The sequence below is a fragment of the Typopeltis vanoorti genome, chromosome 14 (assembly GCF_054136105.1).
Source record: "Typopeltis vanoorti isolate ZY-2024b chromosome 14, IOZ_Tvanoo_1.0, whole genome shotgun sequence".
Classification (NCBI taxonomy): domain Eukaryota; kingdom Metazoa; phylum Arthropoda; class Arachnida; order Uropygi; family Thelyphonidae; genus Typopeltis; species Typopeltis vanoorti.
The window spans coordinates 117,819,000-117,841,647 of record NC_143562.1 but is presented as its reverse complement, the minus strand read 5'-3'; the positions used below and the strand labels follow the sequence as shown (position 1 = coordinate 117,841,647).

Genomic DNA, 22,648 nt, shown 5'->3' with positions numbered 1-22,648 from the left:
GGAGAATAGGGTGGATGTTCCAACAATTCATAGTGCAGATCCCTTAATTTTCCCATTGTCAAAACACCTTTGCGGGCAGGTGCATTGTCCTGATGAAAGATTCTTTTTTCTTCTGCAAACCAGGTCTTTTTCTCATGAATTTTTTCATCTAGTCTGGTTAAAGATTGGAATAATATTCCCAGGTTATTGTTTTATCCTTTTCAAGATAATTAATAAACAAAATGCCTTTAGCATACCAAAACACCAATGCCATGAACTTTCCTGCTGATGGAACTGACTTTGTCTTCTTTGGCATTGAACAACCAGCTTCTGTCCACTGTTTTACTGCTGTTTGGATTCTGGTGTGTTGAATCCAAGTTTCACCCATAGTAATAAATCAATGCACAAAATCAGTTTTATTCTTGTTAAATTGCTCCAAGCACTGTTCAGAGATTTTCATGCGAGTGTATTTTTGATCTGCTGTGAGCAAGCACAGCATCCATCTTGTGCAAAGCTTTTTCATTTGCAATTCTTCATGCAAAATATATCCTACATGTTCTTTTGAAATGCCTATAGTCTCAGCAATTTCACGCACTTTGACTCGCTGGTCATCCAATACCATATCTTGCACTTGATCAATGATTTCTGGTGTTGTTACACTTTTCAGACGTCCTTCACGTGGATCATCCTCAAGGCTGGTATGGCCAAGTTTAAACTCAGGAGCCCATTTCTTTTGGCGTTAAATCTTCTTTTACATAGAATTTTATAACTGCACGATACTCAATTTTATCCATTTCAAGGGATTCAGACAGCTGTATAAAAGAAACTACTTGATAGGATGACTTGCAATTTCACATGGATGCTTATGACAGATGTACCAACTTAGAAAAAAAAATCTTGCCGATAGTATTGCCATCTATGGTCAAAGCCGAGAAAGTTTCAGACCACCCTCGTATATTTTTTTATTGAGAAAAAACAATATGGAGAAGACATTTTCAAAGAACAGCATTAGATGGAACAAAAATAGAAAATATGGGAAGGTGGTTCAACTATTTGGAATTTAATTGTATGGATAGTGATTAGTGACTACTCATGTTCTAACATGATTAGAAGCAAAGAAATGGTAGTGGTTAATTTGGTGGAGCTATGCACATGACATAAATTTAGCAAAAACTGTGGGCATTGAGAAAGTGACTGGAGACAATGTCACCTATTAGACAGACTTCTCTCTTCTGTATACATTCAAGATTTCTTAGAGAAGTTTCAGTGCACCACTACGAATGCAAAAACAACATTCTAAGAGTGGATGGATTTTGGATTAATAAGGTGTTAAGAATTGAGCAAGAGAGAAAAAGTGTTTTAATTGGAAAAAAAAAAAAAGATATATATATATATATATATATATATATATATATATATATAATTTTTTGGAGACACAGAAGGCAATGGATGTGATTTTTTTATGTTATGATAAGTTAGATATGTAAATCAGCCCAAGAGTAGAAAACCAATCTTCAATGGAAATCAAATCATTATGAATATCAAGAGGATGAGCAGTAATATCTTTCTTCCAGCTAATAAAAGAGAACTGTGATTTGATAGTAATAATTTAAAAAAATTTTACTTTTTTTTTTTAACTGTAATAACATTTTATTTATCATCATGCAGAGTATTTACATATATACAATAACGTATACTACTATTACATTTTCTGTTCAGTACAAAATGTAGATTGCAGTGATTTTTTTTAAATATAAATGTACATCATTTTTTTGTTTTCAATATCAATATCATAGCTTATTATTATACAGCCTATTTACATATACACATTTTTTTTATATATCAGTATCTTCTTTATTGTTATACACCTTACTGACTGTTTTGTTACATAATCTGCAGTCTTTGATTATGAGGATTAAGTGTATATGAGTGAGGCATGTTAATCCCGCCTACTTCGAAGCTTGGGTTAGCTTTTATGAAGAGAGTGGGATTAGCCTTCACTATTTATGTATGGGATGTAGGCACTGGATGCTGGTGATTTGTGATGTGTATATTGGCGTTAATGGTATGTTAACTTTGTTGGTATATTTTCCAGAGTTCGCGTTTTAATGTTCTGTAGTTATCTATGTTTTAAATTTCTTGGTAGGTCAATGAGTTGTATGGGTATCTGATGTAATCTCACAAAAGAACCGTATGAGTTGTTGAAGGGTGTAGGGATGTAGAGAGTTGTTGTAGGTCATGTTATACGATATGTGTCTCTGTTGTTTCGATAGGTGATGTTGAAGTAATTCCTGGTTAATGTTATGTAGTGTTTCAGGTTTTCAATGCTCAGAATTCTGTGTGTCGCCATGTGCTGGTTGGATATTGGTTGTTGTGTATAAGGCATCCAAATCACTGTTCACACAATTTTCCTATGTAATATTTCTAATTTTATTAGGTGGCTGTTTGATGTGTTTGCATAGACAGTTATGCCATATCTCAGTTGGGATTCGCAGATACTGTGATATACGAGTTCTTTAATGTTGGATGGAATAATGTCTTTTACTTGGAAAAGTTTTGCTGTGATGATCCGCAGTTTGGTATGTACTACAGGTTTTTAATGCTTAGGATTCTGTGTGTCACCATGTGCTGGTCGGATATTGGTTGTTGCATATAAGGTGTCCAAATCACTACTGACACAATTTTCCTATGTAATATTTCTAATTTTATTTCTAATAATAGAAATTATAATAATAATAATAATAACCTTATTAAAAAAAGGTTTACTGCCAACCTACACAACAATTTTATTTTTATGATTCACAATGAATATCAAGAAATGTTACTATGTTTACCTGAAGAATAAATGGTTTACGATGTAATATATAAAACTGCTTGCACACAAATTCAACAGTTCGACAAAGTAAGCCATTAGTTTGGTGATTAGAATATATGCACAAAATGGATGGCATTAAAAGAAGATACCTAGAAATTATCAAAAAATAAAAATAAAAACTACAGTTAGAAATCAATCTAAAGAAGGAAAAAATCCGTTTTATTTTAATTTAATTTTTTAAATATTACATTGTATTTAAATCAGACATAAATAACATTATGGTTAAATTTGACTTAGATAAATTTGGATTTACACAAATTATTCTGAAAGGATTATGACAAAAATTTGATTTATAAAAATTTTATTTACTATTCATACATTATGCACATGCCACCGAACAGCTATTAGTAACTGTTTGCAAAGAAGACAGCTTATGAAGTGCATGTCTACATCTTCCTTGAATGTGCTGTGAATTTGTATTCATACACTTTCATAATTTTTCTTCCCCATAGAACACTTTCATTGTGTTCTATGGGGTAGAATACAATCATGATTGGAAAAGGAACAGAAGTGGTAAAGATGTTCATACATAAACCATAAATATAATTGACTTAGAAATTATATTAATATAATATAGAAATTATATTATATTAATTAGACACCAAAATTGACTTAGAGGTGAAAATGAAAAGTATAGTGAACAAAATAATTATCTGGTATTTATCTGATAATTATGTTTTAGAAAATTCTGTACTGAGTTTTTTTACAATGCTGAGTTTTTGGAGTTTGACCTGTACTTGAACATTCAATAAAGGTCGAAACTGGTCTGGGTAGTGGTCCTTTCCTTAATGCATAGCATTATACATGTCCACAAGGAGATGTGCTTTGCATTATGGGAGATACTAAGACAAGTAGTGATGAGAGCTTGGTCCACCTTTACCACGAGTTGCCTCAGTCTTGAAGATACTTCAGGCGCAAACTTTGTTTGCTTACACTTGGATAAAGGATTAAACTAAATTTATTATTAGAGTGACTTCAAGTGAATTCAAAAATGTTTGATGAGTGGTACAGCTGATAGGAGAAAGGAGAGTTTCAAGGGAGGAGGAAGCAATGCATGACAAAGTAAGAGAAGGAAAGAGGTTTTTATGATATTGTGATAAGAGGAGTGTTTAACTAGAGCATTATTAAATCATGTTTCCAGGTGAAAGATTAAAGATATTAGTGAGGCTGTCAAAATGCAAAAAGATAAAGTGAAAGGACTGACTTTTTTGAAAGGCATAAATGGCTTGAAAAATGTAAAGTATGGTAAGAGAGAAGACATGAAACAGTTATTGGAAGAAGCAGAAAAGAAGAATGATAAAGTGAAGATTATGAGTCTATCACCACAGTATGACAGAAGCAAGTGGAGAAGAATGGCCATGATTGCAAATGAATCAACACATAGATCACACAGGAAGAATGGTGTGCAGTTTGCTTGCAGACATATGAACTGAATCTGATGGACAAAAGTTATAGTAGGCTGATCAAATCCATGGGAATGGATATGGAATAGGAGTGAGGTATGTGCTGAGAGTGTGGAAGTGTAAAGTCAGGGAAATTAGAGCTTACTTACATCAAGGATGGGTTGAGTCTACCATGTTTCCACAACAATCTCTGGGAGTCTCAGTTTCTTGCATTGCTGGTGAGCTATCTATAGGTTTGTAATCTGGAGTTAACCTTTAGTGGTGTTTTCTGTTTAGTTCTTGGACTTCCTTTTTTGATATTATTCTTCTAATCTTGCATACAGAGTGAGGTTGGGTAGACTTTTTGGTGGCATTCTTTCGACATGTCCATACCACTGTTCTTTTCTATTAATGAGTCTGTATAGTTTAGGTCTTGTCTTACAGTTTCATTTGTTTTCTTATTTGTCCATTTTGTTTTATTTATTTTTCTGAGACATTTCATCTTGAAAGCCTTCAGTTTTTGTATCTCTGTCTTCTTGAGTGTCCAAGTTTCGGAAGCATATAGCACAGTGGGTATTATAGTATTGCATTATATAATTTTAATTTTAGAGATTTGGAGATTTTATTATTTTTCCAGATTTCACCTAGCTTACTGAACCATGCAATCAATATTCTATGATTAATAGAGGTCATGGTATCTAAGTGTTCTGTTATTACTGTTCCTAAATAGTTGAATTGTTTTATCTATTCAACTGTTGATCCATTCAAGGAGAAGTTTACGTTTTCTTTATCTTTCCTAATTACCAAATTTTTGTTTTGTCTGTATTTATGATCATGCTGTATTCTTTAGTGTCCACTATCATTACTATGTCATCTGCATATTATCAGACACCTCCAGGGAGTCCAAAGACTTATCGAGGGAGTGCACCTGCTCTACAACTGTCTCTGCCACTCAATCCACCAACTGACCGCAACTACACCAACCACCACCACCACCACTAATATTTCCAAAGACAATCACAGACATCAATGCCCATGGCAGGATTCGAACCCGCAGCCTTATGGCTGGAGAACGGATACACTAACCACTCGGCCAGCCAGGCTGGTAATATTTTATGTTATTAAGGTTATAACCATTTAGGTTGACCCTTTTCCTCCTTCCAAGGCTTGGTTTACCATATCCTCTAGGTAGATGTTAAAAAGGTATGGGGAGATGGGACATCGTTAGACTACTCCTTTATTGATGTTTATTTTATCGGTTGTTATATTGCTGAATTTAATTATTATTACCCCAAAACCCCATGGAGTCAAAGACTCATCTAGGAGGTTCTTTTATTATACACATAGCTCATCATACCACTCTTTACACACACTCAAATTCTCTGCAAACACCACACTCTCAGGCAAGGTATTCCAATCATCCACCTTATCGCTTCGATGAGACTACAATATTTTTCTAGATCCAGGGTATCTTCATCGATTTATTTCTGTTTTAATATTCTTAATAAAGTTACTCTATTTATTGAATCAAATGCCCTGTTTATAATCTATAAAACAAGAGATATTTTTGTTATATTCTCAGTGTAATTATTATTATTACAACTCGAAGAAGTTCTTAGACTTGTCGGGAAGGCCCTAAACATCATGTCAAGAACTACTGAGTATTTGCACAGTATCTATCATATCTTGCTTTGAACTCATTCACAGTCATGGCACCTACAACAGACTCTGGCAGCTTATTCCACTCATTCACCACTCTCCAAATATAAAACATAGTTCTAACACCATTGCTAACCACACTCTTGCTCAGTTTCCATGAAAGGACCTAGTTCTTCCACGAACACACCTGTTCTGAAAAATTTCCTCTGAATTGATCTTGTAAAAACCCCTCAGTAATTTGAATTTCTAAATCATATCACCCCTTTTCTGCCTATCAACCAGTTTCTATAATCCACAAATCTTCAACTGGTTCTTGTAAGGTTCATTCCATAGACCATCTACCATCTTGGTCACAAGCCTTTGGATCTTCTCTATCTCCTCCCCATCACCAAGAAACCCTGGTGCCTAGATCTGCACACAGTAGTAAAGATGGGGTCTTATCAATGCTCAATAAAGAGGAATAATATTAAAGAGGAATTGCTTGTCTCTGCTTGTCAAAGTATTCTTCAATAACCAAGTGATCTGATGAGCTGATTTAGCTACTTTTGCTATGTGCCCCCTTAAACTTTAACTCCCTACCCACTAACACACCCAAGCTTCCGGCTTCATCAATTTCCTGGAGTATGGTTCCACCAATGTGGTACACTGCTAATAATCTTTTCACCCCAAAATGTATAACCTTTCACTTTGCCACATTAAATTGACATCCATTCTCCTTAGCACAGTCTGCCAATCTACCCAAATCATCTTGCAAAATTTTGACATCATGTGTATTTACTATTGCTCTACCCAACTTTGCATCATTTCCTCTCAGATCCTTTCCTATATCATTAATGAACAAATTAAATAGTAGTGGTCCAAGAACAAATTATTATTTGTCAGATTTTATTTGCTTTAGAGCATTCTCCATTTCAGATTTAAGGAATATTAAGTCATCATGTCTTGAATTAGTGTGGGGCTTTGTTATCATGCAGTTATTGCTTTCATTGTTAAACATTTCTTGGTAGCGTTCCATCCATATTGCTTTTATTTGGATTTTATTTCATTTGGATTTCCTGTTTCCTCACCCTGATAATTGATAATTGTTAGAGGTACTGGTGAAAAGTTTTTTATAATTTCTTTAATTATGTTATGTAATATATTTGAGTTATGGTATTTATATGCCTCATCGCATTTTTCTTCTTTTTTACGAGGGCTGTTCGATAAGTCTGTGCAAAGTTGAAGAGATGGCGCCACCAGTACGTATTGAGGTTATTTTTAGTTGCCAGCAACTGTTGGAGGACCACACACTAAAAGTTTCAGTCAGATAGATCTATTACTCTGTGTCTGGCATTCATTTGAATCAATCAAGTACTGTGATTTGTGAAAAATGGATGAGAAAGAATTTTGTGTAGTGATTAAACATTATTTTTGAAAGGCAAAACCAAAGCTAAGCTTGATAAACTTTATGATGAATCTGCACCTTCGATTAGAATGGTTTATAAGTGGTTTAGTAACTTTCGAAGTGGCCATACGAGCACAAGTGACGCTGAACGTTCTGGAAGCCCTGTTGAGATCACTACCCCGGAAATTATTAAAAAATCCATGATATGGTGATGGATGATAGAGGAGTGAAGGTGCGTAAAATTGCTAAGGCTGTGGGCATCTTAAATGACCACATACATAATATTTTATATGAACATTTACATGTGAGAAAACTATCTGCAAGATGGGTGCCAGTTTGCTCACACTGGATCAAAAGTGTCGAAGTGTGAACTGTTGCAAGGACAGCTTGAAGCTGTTTCAACAGAATCCAGAGGAATTTTTGTGTCGGTTTGTAACAGTGGACGAAACATAAATTCATCACTACCAGCCTGAGACTAAGAAACAGTTAAAACAATGGGTTGCATGCAGGGAATCTGCACCAAAGAAAGCGAAAACCGTTCTACAGCAGGAAAGGTTATGACCACTGTCTTTTGGGAGGCTCGTGGCATAATCTTCATAGACTTCTCGAAAAAGGGCAAACCAATTACTAGAGTGTATTATGTGTCTTTGCTGTATCATTTAAATGATGAAATAAAGGAAAAACGACCACGCTTGGCAAAAAAGAAGATTATTTTTCACCATGACAACGCACCTGCTCACTCTTCTGCAACTGACCGCAAAATTGTTCAATTTACGCTACAAAGTCCTTTTGCATCCTCCCTCCCCCCTTATTCTCCAGATTTGGCTCCCTCGGACAACTATCTGTTTCCAAACATGAAAAAATGGCTGGCAGGAAAGAGATTTTCATCAAACGATGAGGTGACTGCCAAAACAGCTGCCTATTTCGAAGAGTTGGACAAATCATACTATATGGACGGGTTAAAAAAATTCAAGCATCGTTGGACTAAGTATAGACCTCAAAGGAGACTATGTTGAAAAATAAAAAATGTTTGTCCCAAAAAAAATTATGTTTTCTTCATTTTTGCATGGACTTATCGAACAACCCTCGTAATTTAGCCAGTTTTCTTAAGCCTGTCTTTGCAAAGTTTTATTAATTTCATTTTTGAGTTGTTTTTATTTCTTCTTGTTTAATTCTGAGTATGTCTGTTTATTTTTGTTTTTAGTTTTCTTTTTTCTTTACATTTTTCTAAAATTTCTGATGTCATCCATTTATTATTGGGTCTCTTATAAATTCCTAAGGTTTCCTTTGCTGAGTTAATTAATATTTTTTTCTTGTTTTGCAAAGGTTTTCAGTTTCATCTGTTTTATTTCTTCAATTTTCCTGATGCAGTCTGATCTTATTTGGTTATTTTTTAATTTTTCCATGTGGAGTTTATCAATCCTATTTCTTTTATAACTGACTTTGAATTTTATCTGCATTGTTGCAGAGAGGCATTCATGGTCTGCATCCAGCTCTAGGCTTTTAAGTGTTCTTACGTTTTTGATTGAGGTTTTCCATTTATTTCTAATTTGGATATTATTATTATTATTATTATTTCTGATACCTCCAAGGCGTCCGAAGACTCATCGCGGGAGGACACCTACAACTGCCTCAACCACTACACTGAACCTCTACTACGAATCATCTCTATCACCGCCATCTACTGCCCACCTCCACCACAACTAGTATTTTTGTCTGTAAATTGTGTGTGTGTTCTGAAGATTTTCTGTGTGCGGGATGAAAAACCTGAGTTTCTGGGAGAAAAAACCCTGCTACCTCCATATGAGATCAGCTAACTCACCTTTGATTGAAATCGTCCAGATAAAGATTCCTCCTGTCGTAACGAGAATCGAACTTAGGCCTATTCCAATCAAAGGGCGCAATGTACCTTTGTTCTTCCAACTGCGCTATGGAGGTGAACGAATTATTTATGAATTGCATATAATCGATACAATTTCATATTTCTCTATCTGGCGAGGTAAAGGTGTATTTAAAACTAGGTCTATGGTAAAACATTGTATTTGAGATGACAAGGTTATTTTCTTTGCAGAAATTAAGCATAGTTTCTCCCCTTTCATTTTCGGTTGCAATTCCAAATTTCCCTATTACATCTTTTAGCTCTCCTCTGAGTTCCAATCTTAGTACTGAAATTTCCGATTATGAATAAGACGTCTCTGGAGTTAGTATTATCTATTTCTTTTTGGAGATCATTGCAGAATAGTTTGATGTATTCTTCATTATGACTTGCATCTGGTGTGTAAATCTGGATAGTATAGTCCTTTTTCTTTGGCTTTTAATCTAATTCCTATAATTCTGGATGAGATAGGCTTGATATCTGTTATACTTGCAATAAGATTTTGTTTTATTAGGACTGCAACTCCTTCTCTGTGTACATTGTGTCTCTTCATCCTGAACAGAACAATTTGTCCTCTGGCATGTTTAGGCATCCTTCTCCTGTCTGATGAGTTTCTGAGATTCCTATAATATCCCACTTTATCCTTTTTAGATTTTCTTGTACAATTTGAAGTTTTCCTACTTTGTATAGAGATCTGATATTTACAGTAGCTATATACTTATCACGTTTTGCTGACCACATAGATTTCTCACCAACACCATGTGAGGCTTGTGTTGGTGCATCGACTACCCCATACATGGTAGTGTGAGATGTATTCCCAGTTAATTAGAGATATTAAGTCTAATTTGTGCACATATACACACTAATACTTTCCATCTTCCTTTTTCACCTTAGGCCCATGGCCTGTCAGGGCTAAGTAATTTGGCTTCTTTTAAACCTGATTACTGCCTATAAATTTTCACATTTGATGTCTGTAGATGCTGAATGGTCACTCCCATACCTCACCAGAGTTTTGGAGTGAAGTCATCTGCTGGAATAAGTCATAGGATTGCAGATTCCCTTTCCACACAGAGTTTGTAGGACAATCACAAACATCCATGGTTGATTTGAACCCGCAGCCTCTTGGCTGGAGAGCAGGTGCACTACCACTCAGCTGATTCTATCTTCATTGTTTGCTATGTCTGTAAATTGAGTCCATCTGGTTTGCCTGTTTTGCAGGAAGAAAAATCCATTTCCAGGCAGAAAAACTGACCACTTCCATATATATGAAACCTGCTAAATCACTTCAGTTAAAAATCCCTGATAAAGGACCTTTGCATCTGAGATGGGATTTGAATCCAGGTCTTTCCAACCAAGGGGCATCTCAACATAGAATAAGCTACAGGGACAGGGACTCCATACCTGTTGGACTTAAAGAGAATGTGTGTGCGCATACATGCTATTAGCCCTTGAAACAAATGAGTGTGAAAAGGGCTAATAGCATGTATGCACACACATATTCTCTTTAAGTCCATCAACAAATTCCAAAAAAGTACTGCCTTTTCTTCATAAAGGTAGTTGTGAGACAAAGAGAATACTGCAATGACAGAAACATTATTATTATTATTATTAAACAAGACCTCATGGAGTCAAAGACTCATCTAGGAGGTCCTTTTATCTTACACACACATCTCATCATACCGTGTCTTAAACACATTCAAACTACTTGCAGACACCACACTCTCAGGCAAGGCATTCCAATCACTCACAACTCTGCATGAAAAAACCTGCCTCTCACTCCCTTACCTCTGGTTCTCCCCTGATCTCCCACTATTCTCTGTAGAACTTCTCCACCATTGATCCTATAACAACCCCTTACCAACTTGTAGGTCTCTATCATATCTCCCCTCTTCCTTCTCTCCACGAGACTCTGCAAATTACATCTTTTCAATCTTTCCTCATACTCAGCATTCCAGAGGTCAGAAACTACCTTAGTCAGTCGCCTTTGGACCCTTTCCAACATCTCTTCATCCTTCTGAAAACCCAGTGACCAAATCTGGGCACAATAGTCCAAGTGTGGCCTAATCAAAGCCTTATACATTGGAACAAGTATCTCCCTACTTCTACATGTCAGTGTCCTCCGCATCATTCCCAGAAGTCTTTGTGTTGTCTTCACAATTTTGGCAATGTGTCCCCTAAATTTTAGATCCTTATCCACTATCACCCCCAGATCTCTTATTTCCTCTACTTCCAACAATATATTCTCACCAAGCATAAATTCTGCATCTCATCTTTGTTTTCCAAATTTTAAAACTTTACATTTTGCAACATTGAACTCGAATCCCCATTTGCTTGCCCAATCACTCAATTTATTCAAGTCTTCTTGCAAGGCCACACCATCTTCACTACTCTTTATGGTTCGTCCCAACTTTGCATCATCTGCAAACAACTGAATATCTCCATCCAAATCTTCACCAATATCATTAATATATAAGTTAAATAGTAATGGCCCTAAAACAGACCCCTGAGGCACTCCACTAGTGACTTTCCTTTTCCTGGATATTGCACCCCCATACACAACTTGTTGATACCTATCAGATAGCCAGTCTCCAATCCAATGCACTAATCTAATATCCAACCCCATCTGCTCTAGTTTGACTGTCAACTTATCATGAGGTATTCTATCAAAAGCCTTTGCGAAATCCAAGTATATTACTGTGTATCCTTCTCCTCTGTCCAAGGAAGCAGTCACTTTATTGTAATAAGTAAGTAGATTACTAAAACATGACCTCCATTTAGCAAATCCATGCTGTCCATCAAAGATTATACCATTGTTGTCAACCCAACTCTGGATACTAGTTCTCACAAGCTTCTCCAACAACTTAACCACAACACCTGACACACAGATAGGCCTATAGTTTGATGCTTGAGTTCGATCATCTCCTTTATGAAGTGGCACGATCTAGTCCTCCTTCCACTCTTTAGGAACTTGACCAAGTGCAAGACTCGTATTAAAAAAAATATGTCAAGGCAGGTGTCAACTCTCTGGCACACTCCTTCAGAATACGTGGTGATATATTATCAAGTCCCACAGCCTTATTTACATCTAGTTTACTCAACTCCCCAAACACCTCTTGCTCACTTACAGTCAGTCTCTCCTCCCCATCATCAACTGCTCTTAATCTCTCCATGAAGTCACATTCACAAGATTGAAAGATCTTTATGAATTGCTCATTAAGTATCTCCACAACACATTCTGAAACAGCTGTCTTTATACCATTTCCTCCAATCAATGTCATCCTTCCATAATCATTCTTTCTTTTGCTGGCTACATATCGAAAGAACTCCCTAGGATTCTTTTTGGCTTCATTAGCTAACTGCTGTTCATAGCTCTCTTTAGCTACTCTCACCAACCAAGTCACCCTCCTTGCCTGGTCTTTGTAGACCTCATGAAATTGGTTACTTCCACTTCTCTTATGCTGTCTCCACAATGCCTTTTTTTTCTGTATTGCATGCTTAATCTCTTTATTCATCCATCTCACACCTACCTTATTTAACCTTCTCACCCGTGGTATACATTTAGACATTGCATCTACTAAATAGTTTTTGAAAATCCCCCAAGCTGCATTGATCTCTTTTCCAGCTAACTCCTCATTCCATGCTACATCTGCAAGCTGTCTCCTGAGCTCTTCATAATCACCCCCTTGCAGTTCCACATATACCCTTTTTTCACAGGGGTCCTTGCACTGCTGGCAACCACCCAGGTAATCACCTCATGGTCACTTTCACCAATTGGTGGATGATTTGACACCTCATTTATAATTACATCCTCCGATGAGATGACCAAATCCAAGACCTTTAATCCTCGTGTGCCCTCTGTTACATACTGTCTGAGGTAGTTATCCCTCAAAAACTCAAGAAACTCATTTTCTTTACTTCCAGTCGCTATCTCTTCAATCCAGTCTATATTGCCATAATTAAAATCACCCATAATGATCACCCTTTTCTTATTTGCTTGGCTTATTTGACTATACATTTCACTATCACCACCATCCACATTACCAGGTCTATAACAACATCCCACCAAGTATTTGATTCTATTCACCTCTATCTCACACCATACTGCCTCAAAACCACTGGCCCTATTTCCCTCTTGCATCTCTACCTTGTATTGACATGACTCTTTCTCTATCATCAATAGTACTCCCCCTCCCTTTTTATCCCTTCTATCCTCACGAAACACATCATACCTTTCCATCTCTATTCCTGTCAGGATGTCGTCCTCATCTAACCATGTCTCACTTATTCCAACAATCTCTGGGTACACAGACACAATTAGTGCAACCATTTCATCCGCCTTGTTTCTTATGCTTCTAGCATTGGTATACAAACACAACAACTCATTTCTGGATCTACAGCTAGTTCCACTGATACCATTCACTCGATGTGCTCTCTCCATGCTGGACTGGGGCCATTTCTCTTTCTGCTTCTTCATTTTAGAACTCTTTGCAACAACATCTGTTTCCTCTTGATCCCTGGTCATCCCATTACTTTCCTGCCTACACATGCTCTCACCTCCTCTTGGAGCATCCACCTTTCTCACGCTGTGTATCCCTGTCCACCCTGGGCCTCCCCGTTTCCCTGCTCCTCTTGCACACCCATTCTCTCATTTTCTATACTCATACCACTCACCTCTCCATTCATTTCCACTTCTTCAATCTCTCCTGTCTTACTCTCCTGCTCTTCCACATCACTCCCCTCTCGATCTGATTCATTTTCTCTATTCACTTCTCTACCTTCCAGCAGCAGTCTCTCCAAGCGACTCACACCATAACCACTCAAATGCAGTCCATCGCTCCCATACAGCTCACTTCGTCCCTCAAACTCATTCCACACATTAACAAACTGTACACCCATCTCCTCACACATTTCAGCCAGAATACCATTCATAATCCTTGCTCTCTGCATGAAGAAGAGGCAGTACTTTTCTGGAATTTGTTGATGCAATTTATCCAAAGTTATGAGCATTAGTGAGACCTGGCTGACAGAAGACGATGCAGTTAGGAGACAGAATGAAGTTTGGTATTTTCAGTGAGGACAGAGAGAGAGAGAGAATAAAATTTACTGAAAAATTGCTGCTGATGATAACATATGAATACCAGACAAAAAAGAGTAGTAGGGACAGTGCATTTGATGTTATCTAGTGTGAGGGAGAGGCCAACAGAAGAAAACATGCAGATAGTTGCTGCCATATGCCAGGAAGTCTGCTTTTTAGAACAGTCAGTATAGGCCCAATTAATTGTTATGTAAGATTTCAACCATATAGGTTCACAGAATGGAAAGAGGAATAATCATATGTCCAGAAGGAAATGGAATTTAAACATCTACTAAGGGATACTTACTTGAAACAGTATATGATGGAGGTGTTCTGAAAGTTTGGAGTGCTGAATTTGGATAGAATGCCAGAGGATCTGTCCATAACCAAGTTAACTGCACTCAGCACTGACTTTGGAGGTTGAAAGACACAAGGAATTTTTAGTTAAGAAAAAGTATATACAAAACTACAGGGTCGGTGATTAAGACAAGCTTAGGTGACAGCTTAAACCAGTGCCACCACATAAGAATCTGTACAGAAGGACAGTAGCAGTAGATAGAAGATGGTCAGACATATACCAGGAGTTAGGAGGATACATCAGGTGGGAATTAGATGGACGAGAGTAGTATTATTGGACTAGGAACTCCAAAAATAAAATAAAATAAAATAAAATAAAAAGGAAAAGGTGATGGAAAGTTCATGAGGATTACAAGATGCAAGTAAGAAAGGTGGCAAGCATGGTAAGGAAGACAAAATCAGAATACGAGAGGAAATTGGATGAGCAGTCCAAAGGAAATCCTGCTGAAGAATTTTCCTATCATACAGCGATTAAAAGGAAGCAGGACTATGGAAGGATAATCTTAAAAGTGCTGATGAACAGGTGACAGAAGGAGATAAAATAGTTGAGTTACTAAATGACCAATCTGTAAGGTTATATCATCTAGGTGAAGAAACTGCAGTGATAGATGTGACAAGAACTAATGTAGGAATAGCGGCTCATGATTGGAAGTACTAAGAATATTGCAGAATCTCAATGTGCACATGATCAGGGAATTAGATGGAATATGTACGGTGCAACATATGGGTTTTGATATCAGATTAGTGGATTGGACTGGTGGGTGCTCGCAGATATCAGAAAGTTGTATATGAGGAGCAGAATCAGGTAGTAGGAAGGTTACAAGTGGAGTTCCACTGGGGGTTAGTAATGGGACCATTACTGTTCATTCTTCATGTCAATGATATTGCCATAGAACTACAAGGAGATGTTCAGGTGTTTGCATTTGATGTGAAGTTGGGAGGGTTATTAGTAATAGTGCTAATGTTTTGGCTCTTCAAGAGGATTTGAATAGGCTGAAAAGTGAAAAAACGAAAGGAGATATCAGTTTAATGCAAATAAATGTAAGGTTTTTAAAATCTGGGATCCACAGATAGGATTTATACTCACTTGGTGTGATTATACTGGAAAAAGTGGAGGACACAAGAGATTTTGGGGTTATTGTGGATAGAGATTTAAGTTCTGAGGACATATTGCAAAGGTTGTCAAGACAACTCATAGAACTACTGCAATGTTATTATTATTATTATTATTCATGACACCTCCAAGGAGTCCGAAGGCTCATCGCGGGAGGACACCTACAACTGTCTCAACCACTATACTGAACCTCTACTATGAATCATCTCCATCAACGCCCACCTCCACCACTACCGCAACTAGTATTTTTTGTCTGTAAATTGCGTGTGTTCTGAACGGCCGATTTGTCTGTATGCGGAATGAAAAACCCGAGTTTCCGGGAGAAAAAACCCTGCTACCTCCGTATGAGATCGGCTAACTCACCTTCGATTGAAATCGTCAAGATAAAGATTCCTCCCGTCACGACGAGAATCGAGCTTAGGCCTATTCCAATCGAAGGGCACAATGTACCGTTGTTCTTCCAATTGCGCTACGGAGGCTCAATTGGAAGAACAACGGTATGTTGAGGAGGATATTAACCACAAGAGATAAAAGTATGATGGCCCCATTTTATAAAGCTTTGATCGGAACACAGCTGGATTTCTGTGGTTAGATCTGGTCACTGGGATTTGAATAGGATGAAATAATCTTGGAGAGGATGCAGAGACAGATAACAAAAATTATTAATATTATTATTATTATTATTATTAACATCTGACCTCCGTGGAGACAGAGACTCATCGTGGGAGGAACACTCTATTGCACACAATGTTCATCCAACTGTGCTTTACACTGATTCAATGTGTGTAAACTCACAATACACTCACAATGTTCAATTGCACACAATGTTCATCCAACTGTGCTTTACACTGATTCAATGTGTCTAAACTCACAATACACTCAGGCAATGCATTCCAATCAGCAACCACTTACCATGCAAAGAACCTATTCCTCACTCCTCTGCTCACACCCTACTTATAGAGTTTCCAGTGATGGCCTCTTTTTCTACCTCAGCCTCCCATTCTATGAAAAATCTGTTTCATGCCAACCGGACAGCAACCCCTGACTAGCTTATATGTCTCAATTATATCTTCCCTCTTCCTCTTATTCATGAGGCTCTGCAACTTACATTCACTCAATCTGTCCTCGTACTCCATTTTCCAAAGACCACTGACCTCCTTTGTGAATCTTTTCTGGACTCTTTCCAACATATCCTCGTCACAATGAAAACCCGGTGACTAAATCTGTGCACAATAATCCATATAAGGTCTGATCAAGTCCTTATACGATGGCATCATAACCTCTCAAGTTATGCATGTCACGGTCATCTATGTCATTGCCATTATCCGATGAGACATCTTTACAACATTTGCAATGTGGCCCCTGAATATCAGGTCTTGTTCACCTCTTTCTCTCCCTTGCTTCCACACTCTCTCATCTTTCTGCAATTTCCTTTCTTCCATTGTCACTCTCCTTCTCTAACCTTCCTATCACCCTTGATCTCTGATGCTGTTCTCTTACACCTACTCTTGTTCCTCTTGCACTATCCATCTACTCTATCCTTCCAAGATCATTATTCACTCTTCTCAACTCAGTATTCATTCCTTCCATCTCCTTTCTCAGCAGTTCTATTTCTCTCTCCAAACATTCTACTTTCAACTTACAGTCACACATACACACAGAATCATAGCCATCAGACAAACCATCTCTCCGTCCACTAAAGTACCCAAGGTTAAACTACCCAAGGATATATTATACAAACTGTTCACCTGTTTTCAAAGCTCTATCTCTGCAGCCTATAAATCTCGAGATCGAGACATTCATGCCTTCTAGCACCTCCCACTGACCACATTTTATGCGCACATACATTTCCATCTCACATCTGCCACAATCTTCAACGGGATGCACACATACCACATGCATAGCAAGCTACAAAATTTTCAACTAGGTTATGAATAATAATAATAATATTATTATTATTAATAATAATATCACGCAATAATAATAATATTATTATTATTATTATTGCGTGACACCTCCAGGGAGTCCAAAGACTCATTGAGGGAGGACACCTACCGTACATCTCTCTGTCTCCACTACTCAATCCACCAACTACAACTAACTGCAACTACACAAATGCCATCTACCACCACCACCACTTCCAAAGACAATAACAAACATCCATGTCCACGGTGGGATTCGAACCTGCAGCCCTTTTGGCTGGAGAGCAGATAAGCTAACAGCTCAGCCAACCAGGCCGGCATATAGTCTTTAAATGGAGCAGGGCTAGGACTGTTACTGAAACTGGAGGCAGCCATGCTGAGTAATCGCTACATGTGGAGACAATACTCAGATCATAAAATCCTAACTAAATACTATACAAATTACAACAATTATACAAAAAAATTATCAATTCGAATAGTGCAACTTAAATACCAGCATTATCAAGAAATAAATGCAATAATATCTTTCCTTACTACTAATACTTATCTTTTTTTAAAGCTCACATCACTCACATCCATTCTCCTATCTCCTCCTACACAAGACTTGATGACTTATTGCAGCATGTTTTTATGTGTTTCAGGGCACCTTTGATAGCATATTTAACACGTTTGCTTCCAACTACAAGTATACTCATAGTTGGTATACACAAGCCAACTACGAATATACTTGTATGTCGATTACCGACCTCCTATGCCAAGCACGAGTTAACCCGTAATTTTAAATCAAATTACGAATGGTACACTTTAAAACAATTTTCCAGGAAAAACCACAACTGTGGTTCTTTCTGGCACACAGGACAATAATAACGTGTTTCCTGTCATTTATTTATTTTTATTTTAATTTATACGCTGCAAGATTACTCGTAGTTGGCGTATGAAACAAAATTCTGTCTGATGAGCCAATTACGAGATTACTCATACTGACTTTGAAGAAGTGAAAGTGTTTGGCATGTGGTAACAAATGATGCCCAAAGAGCGTGGCAGCGAACATGTTAATAAGATCTTGGAAAAACGGAAGGTTCTAAAAGAATTCAACAGGATAAATTATTATTATTAACATCTGACCTCCATGGAATCAGAGACTCATCATGGGAGGTACACATTTTTGCACACAATGCTCATCCAACCGTGCTTTGAACTGATTTGGTGTGTCTACATTCACAATGCATTCCACTCACCAACTACTCTCCAATTAAAGAAACTTCTGCTCACACCCTCCTTATACAGTTTCCAGCAAAGGTCTCTTGTTCTATCCCACTCTCCTATTCTAAGAAAAATCTCTTCAATGTCAACCTAATAACAACCCCTGACTAGCTTATATGTCTTATTTCCCCTCTTCCTCCTATTCACAAGGCTCTGCAACTTACATTCTCCCAATCTGTCCTCGTACTCCACATTCCAAAGACAACTGATCAACTTTGTGAATCTTCTCTGGAACATCTCCAATATATCCTCATCACCATGAAAACCTGGTGACCAAATCTGTGCACAATATAATCCATATGAGGTCTGAACAAGGCCTTACATAATGCCACCATAATCACTATTTCTGCATGTCAGGGTCCTCTACATCATTGCCATTATCCGATGTGACATTTTCTCAACTTGTGCAATGTGGCCACTGAATTTCAGGTCCTTGTCCACCATCACCTAGATCTCTCATCTCCTCTACTTCCTTTAACATTTCCCCACAGTGTATACTTTGCATCCCATCATTCCTTACCAAATCTCAAAAACCTTACATTTTGCAACACTGAATTGACAGTTCAACTTACCTGCTCATTCATGCAATCTATTCATGCCCTCCTGTAAGGCCATAACATATGCTTGATTCTGCATTGCTCTCCCCAGTTTTACATCATCTGCAAACAGCTGCATATCACTAGTTAAATTCAGCCCAATATCATTAACATATAAACTGAACAACAATGATCCCAAAACATACCCCAGTGGCACACCACTAGTGACCTTTCTCTTTCGGGAAACCGCACATACAACTTTCTGATACCTATTTGACAGTCAGTCACTGATCCAACTCAGAAGTCTGTTATCCAATCCCATCTGTTTCAATTTATTTAACAGCTTGTCATGTGGCAGACTATCATAAGCCTTTGCAAAATCCAAGTACGCCACTGTATGTGCATCTTCCCTGTCCAAGGGATTTGTCACCTTGTTATGGTATATAATTAAGCTAGTGAAACATGATCTCCCTTTAACAAACCCATGCTGATAACCACAGAGAATATTGTTGTTATCAACCCATTTCTGTATCCAACTTCTCACCAATCTCTCCAGTACCTTCACCACAATTCCAGATATAGAGACCAGCCTATAATTTGAAGCTGCAGCCTTATCACCACCTTTATGCAGTGGAGCAATTTTACCCTCCTTCCACTCCCTTGGAACCTCTGCTGTTGCAAGACTTTTATTAAACAGGCCTGCCAACGGTATTGCCAATTCCCTGGAACATTCCCTTAAGATGCATGGTGATATGTCATCAAATCCTATCACCTTACTGACATCATGATTATTTCCTCAAACATCTCCTGCTCACTCACATTTAAGCCATCAGTTCTTATGTCCTCTATACTTAATTTCATCATGATTCCACCCTGATCAGGATGAAATACCCTTATAAATCCTCAATAAAGTCTTCTGGAGCAGTCACCATTCTATCACTTTCATTCATTAACATGGAGCGTCCGTAGCTCAGTCGGTATAGACAAAGCCCTTTGGTTGGAAAGACCCAGGTTCGATTCCCATCCATGAAGTGAGGAACCTTTATCTGGTCTCTTTCGATGAAAGGTGAGTTAGTCAGTCTCATACAAAGGTAGGGGTTTTCCCCAATTGGAAACTCGGGTTTTTCGTCCCTCAAAACAGGCAAACCGGCATGTGAACACACACAAATCTACATCATAAAATCCATACTTAATCCCTCATTAGGAGGGCTCAACCAGTCCTAAGGGATGGTTGAGGAAAGGGGAACCCCCACACGAAATAGTATTCATTAACAGCATCTTACCATGATTATTCTTCCTTCTACTTGTCACATATCTAAAAAATTCTCTAGAGTTTTACTTTGCCTGATTTGCCAATTCCTGCTCATACTCTCAGGTCTACCAGGCAGCATCTGTGAATAAGCTACTCTAAACTTTTCATCATTACTACAAGTGTTTTTCATTCAAATTAAACATTAAACGGAAATATTAACAGCAGGTACCAAGAAGCTGATTACTTCTGCATAACCAGCAAGTACTTATAAAATCAGCCACATGTAAGCACTGCTACATCTACCAAATGAAGAAAAGATGACAGCAAGAAAAGTCAACGATGAACAAGCACCCCTTGTCTTGCCTGTGCAGCGGCATTGATTGCCAACAAACCTACAAAGTGCTGGTGCTGCAGTTGTAAAATTGATGCCAGTGATAAAATAAAAAGGGTATAATGTACGAGTTCTTTTTCCACTGGCTCCATGCTTCCTGCACAAAAATAGATGAATCGGTGCATAAAACACTTACAACCTCAACCAGCCCCTTTTCCTGTTCGCTGTGCCTTCCTTCTGTAAAACAGCTACCAAACCTAGGCAAACAAATTGAAAACCTTGACCAGCATATCAACGCTATGAATGAAACTTTTCCCTCTAAAATACAAGCACTGAAAACCAAGCTCGAACTAACTGATGATCAGCACCACAATGCAAGTTCATCCTTGCACACGAACAAACTCCCTGACCTAATAGCATCAATGGTGCACGACTCAATGGATGTCAAAAACAAAAAATTCAATGCAGTTATTTTGAACTTTCCAAAGTAAAATGGAAAAGCCCTAAAAGAAGACATCATCAAATTAGCAGAAGAAAGCAACATCAATTCTAAAAATACCATCAGATGGCATCATTTCGGACGACGGAAAGAACTTTCCATGCCTCGTAAAATGACCGGTGACACGCTGACAAGCACATGAAAATTAATAACAGCAATCAACAACAAGTTCAAAGACACTTGCCCTAATTGCGCATACGTGCTCGACCAGTCCTAACATTTGCCCACAGGGAACAAGGACACCAGCTTCGAAGACAACTTGAAGAAAAATGTCAAAATGGAGACAACAGCTGGATCATCGACTACAGGCAACTTAAACTGGTGGAAAAATCAAGTGATGCCACTAGCAGCCACTATAAAGACCAGTATGAAGGCACTGTATAGGAAACATGCAAGACCCTCGCAGTCAAACATATGCCTCACAGGACCCTACATATCTACTTCACCAACTCCGTGGCCTAAACTCCAATCTTAATAGGATTAACACTACCATCTTCAGCCTACTAAACTCCACCTACTCTTTCTGACAGAAACTCAAATCTCATCCCCTCCCCCAAGTGCTATTCATATCAACCTTCTGTCTGTGCATACATCCTCTGTGACACCTTGCCAGAAAGCACCTAACCTAGAATCGCCCAACTTTGACCTTCTTTGGTTGAAAATATTCCTTCCCTACACAGCAAAATTCATTTGCTTTCTCTATTGCTCCAGTAATGAAACCAACCACTCTGAGGTCTTTAATTTCCTCTCCTTGAAAATTGATTTTCTCAGTTTTTCCCAGCCCTGGCAAAACACAGAGTGCCTTGCACTCTGGGTTCCACCAGGGCTTGAGATAGAGTGAAAATTGAGATGGTGTTTTGGAACTGAGGCTGCTAATGCCTGGAAAAAAAACAATCTGTTACATACTTGACTGCTTCATTAATAAGTGTGTGACTGATTGACTACTTTAGCATTATTGAAAGTCTCTTACCTCATGGGACAATAAGGTAAGAGACTTACTGACCCTTGCAGGCACGAGCTCATTAACTGAACAATTCTCTCTGGACCATCCAGAACCAACTGTCTTGTTAAAGTAGAGGCCAAAGTAGAGCAAGACCAGGATATCCCTTTCCAGATGTCCACAGGTTGCACCACATGCAAAACAC

General features: G+C 37.9%; 1 protein-coding gene across 4 annotated transcripts in view; it reads right to left on the bottom strand.

Moving 5' to 3' along the window:
- Window positions 1-22,648, bottom strand: part of unc80 (unc80, NALCN channel complex subunit) — a 1,852,146-nt gene that overhangs the window by 500,932 nt on the left and 1,328,566 nt on the right. For all 4 annotated transcript variants that reach the window (XM_090404461.1, XM_090404464.1, XM_090404465.1 and 1 more), the window contains one exon: window positions 2,814-2,943. In XM_090404461.1, the coding sequence (XP_090260587.1) occupies window positions 2,814-2,943 (130 nt within the window). The remainder of the gene's footprint in view (window positions 1-2,813; window positions 2,944-22,648) is intronic.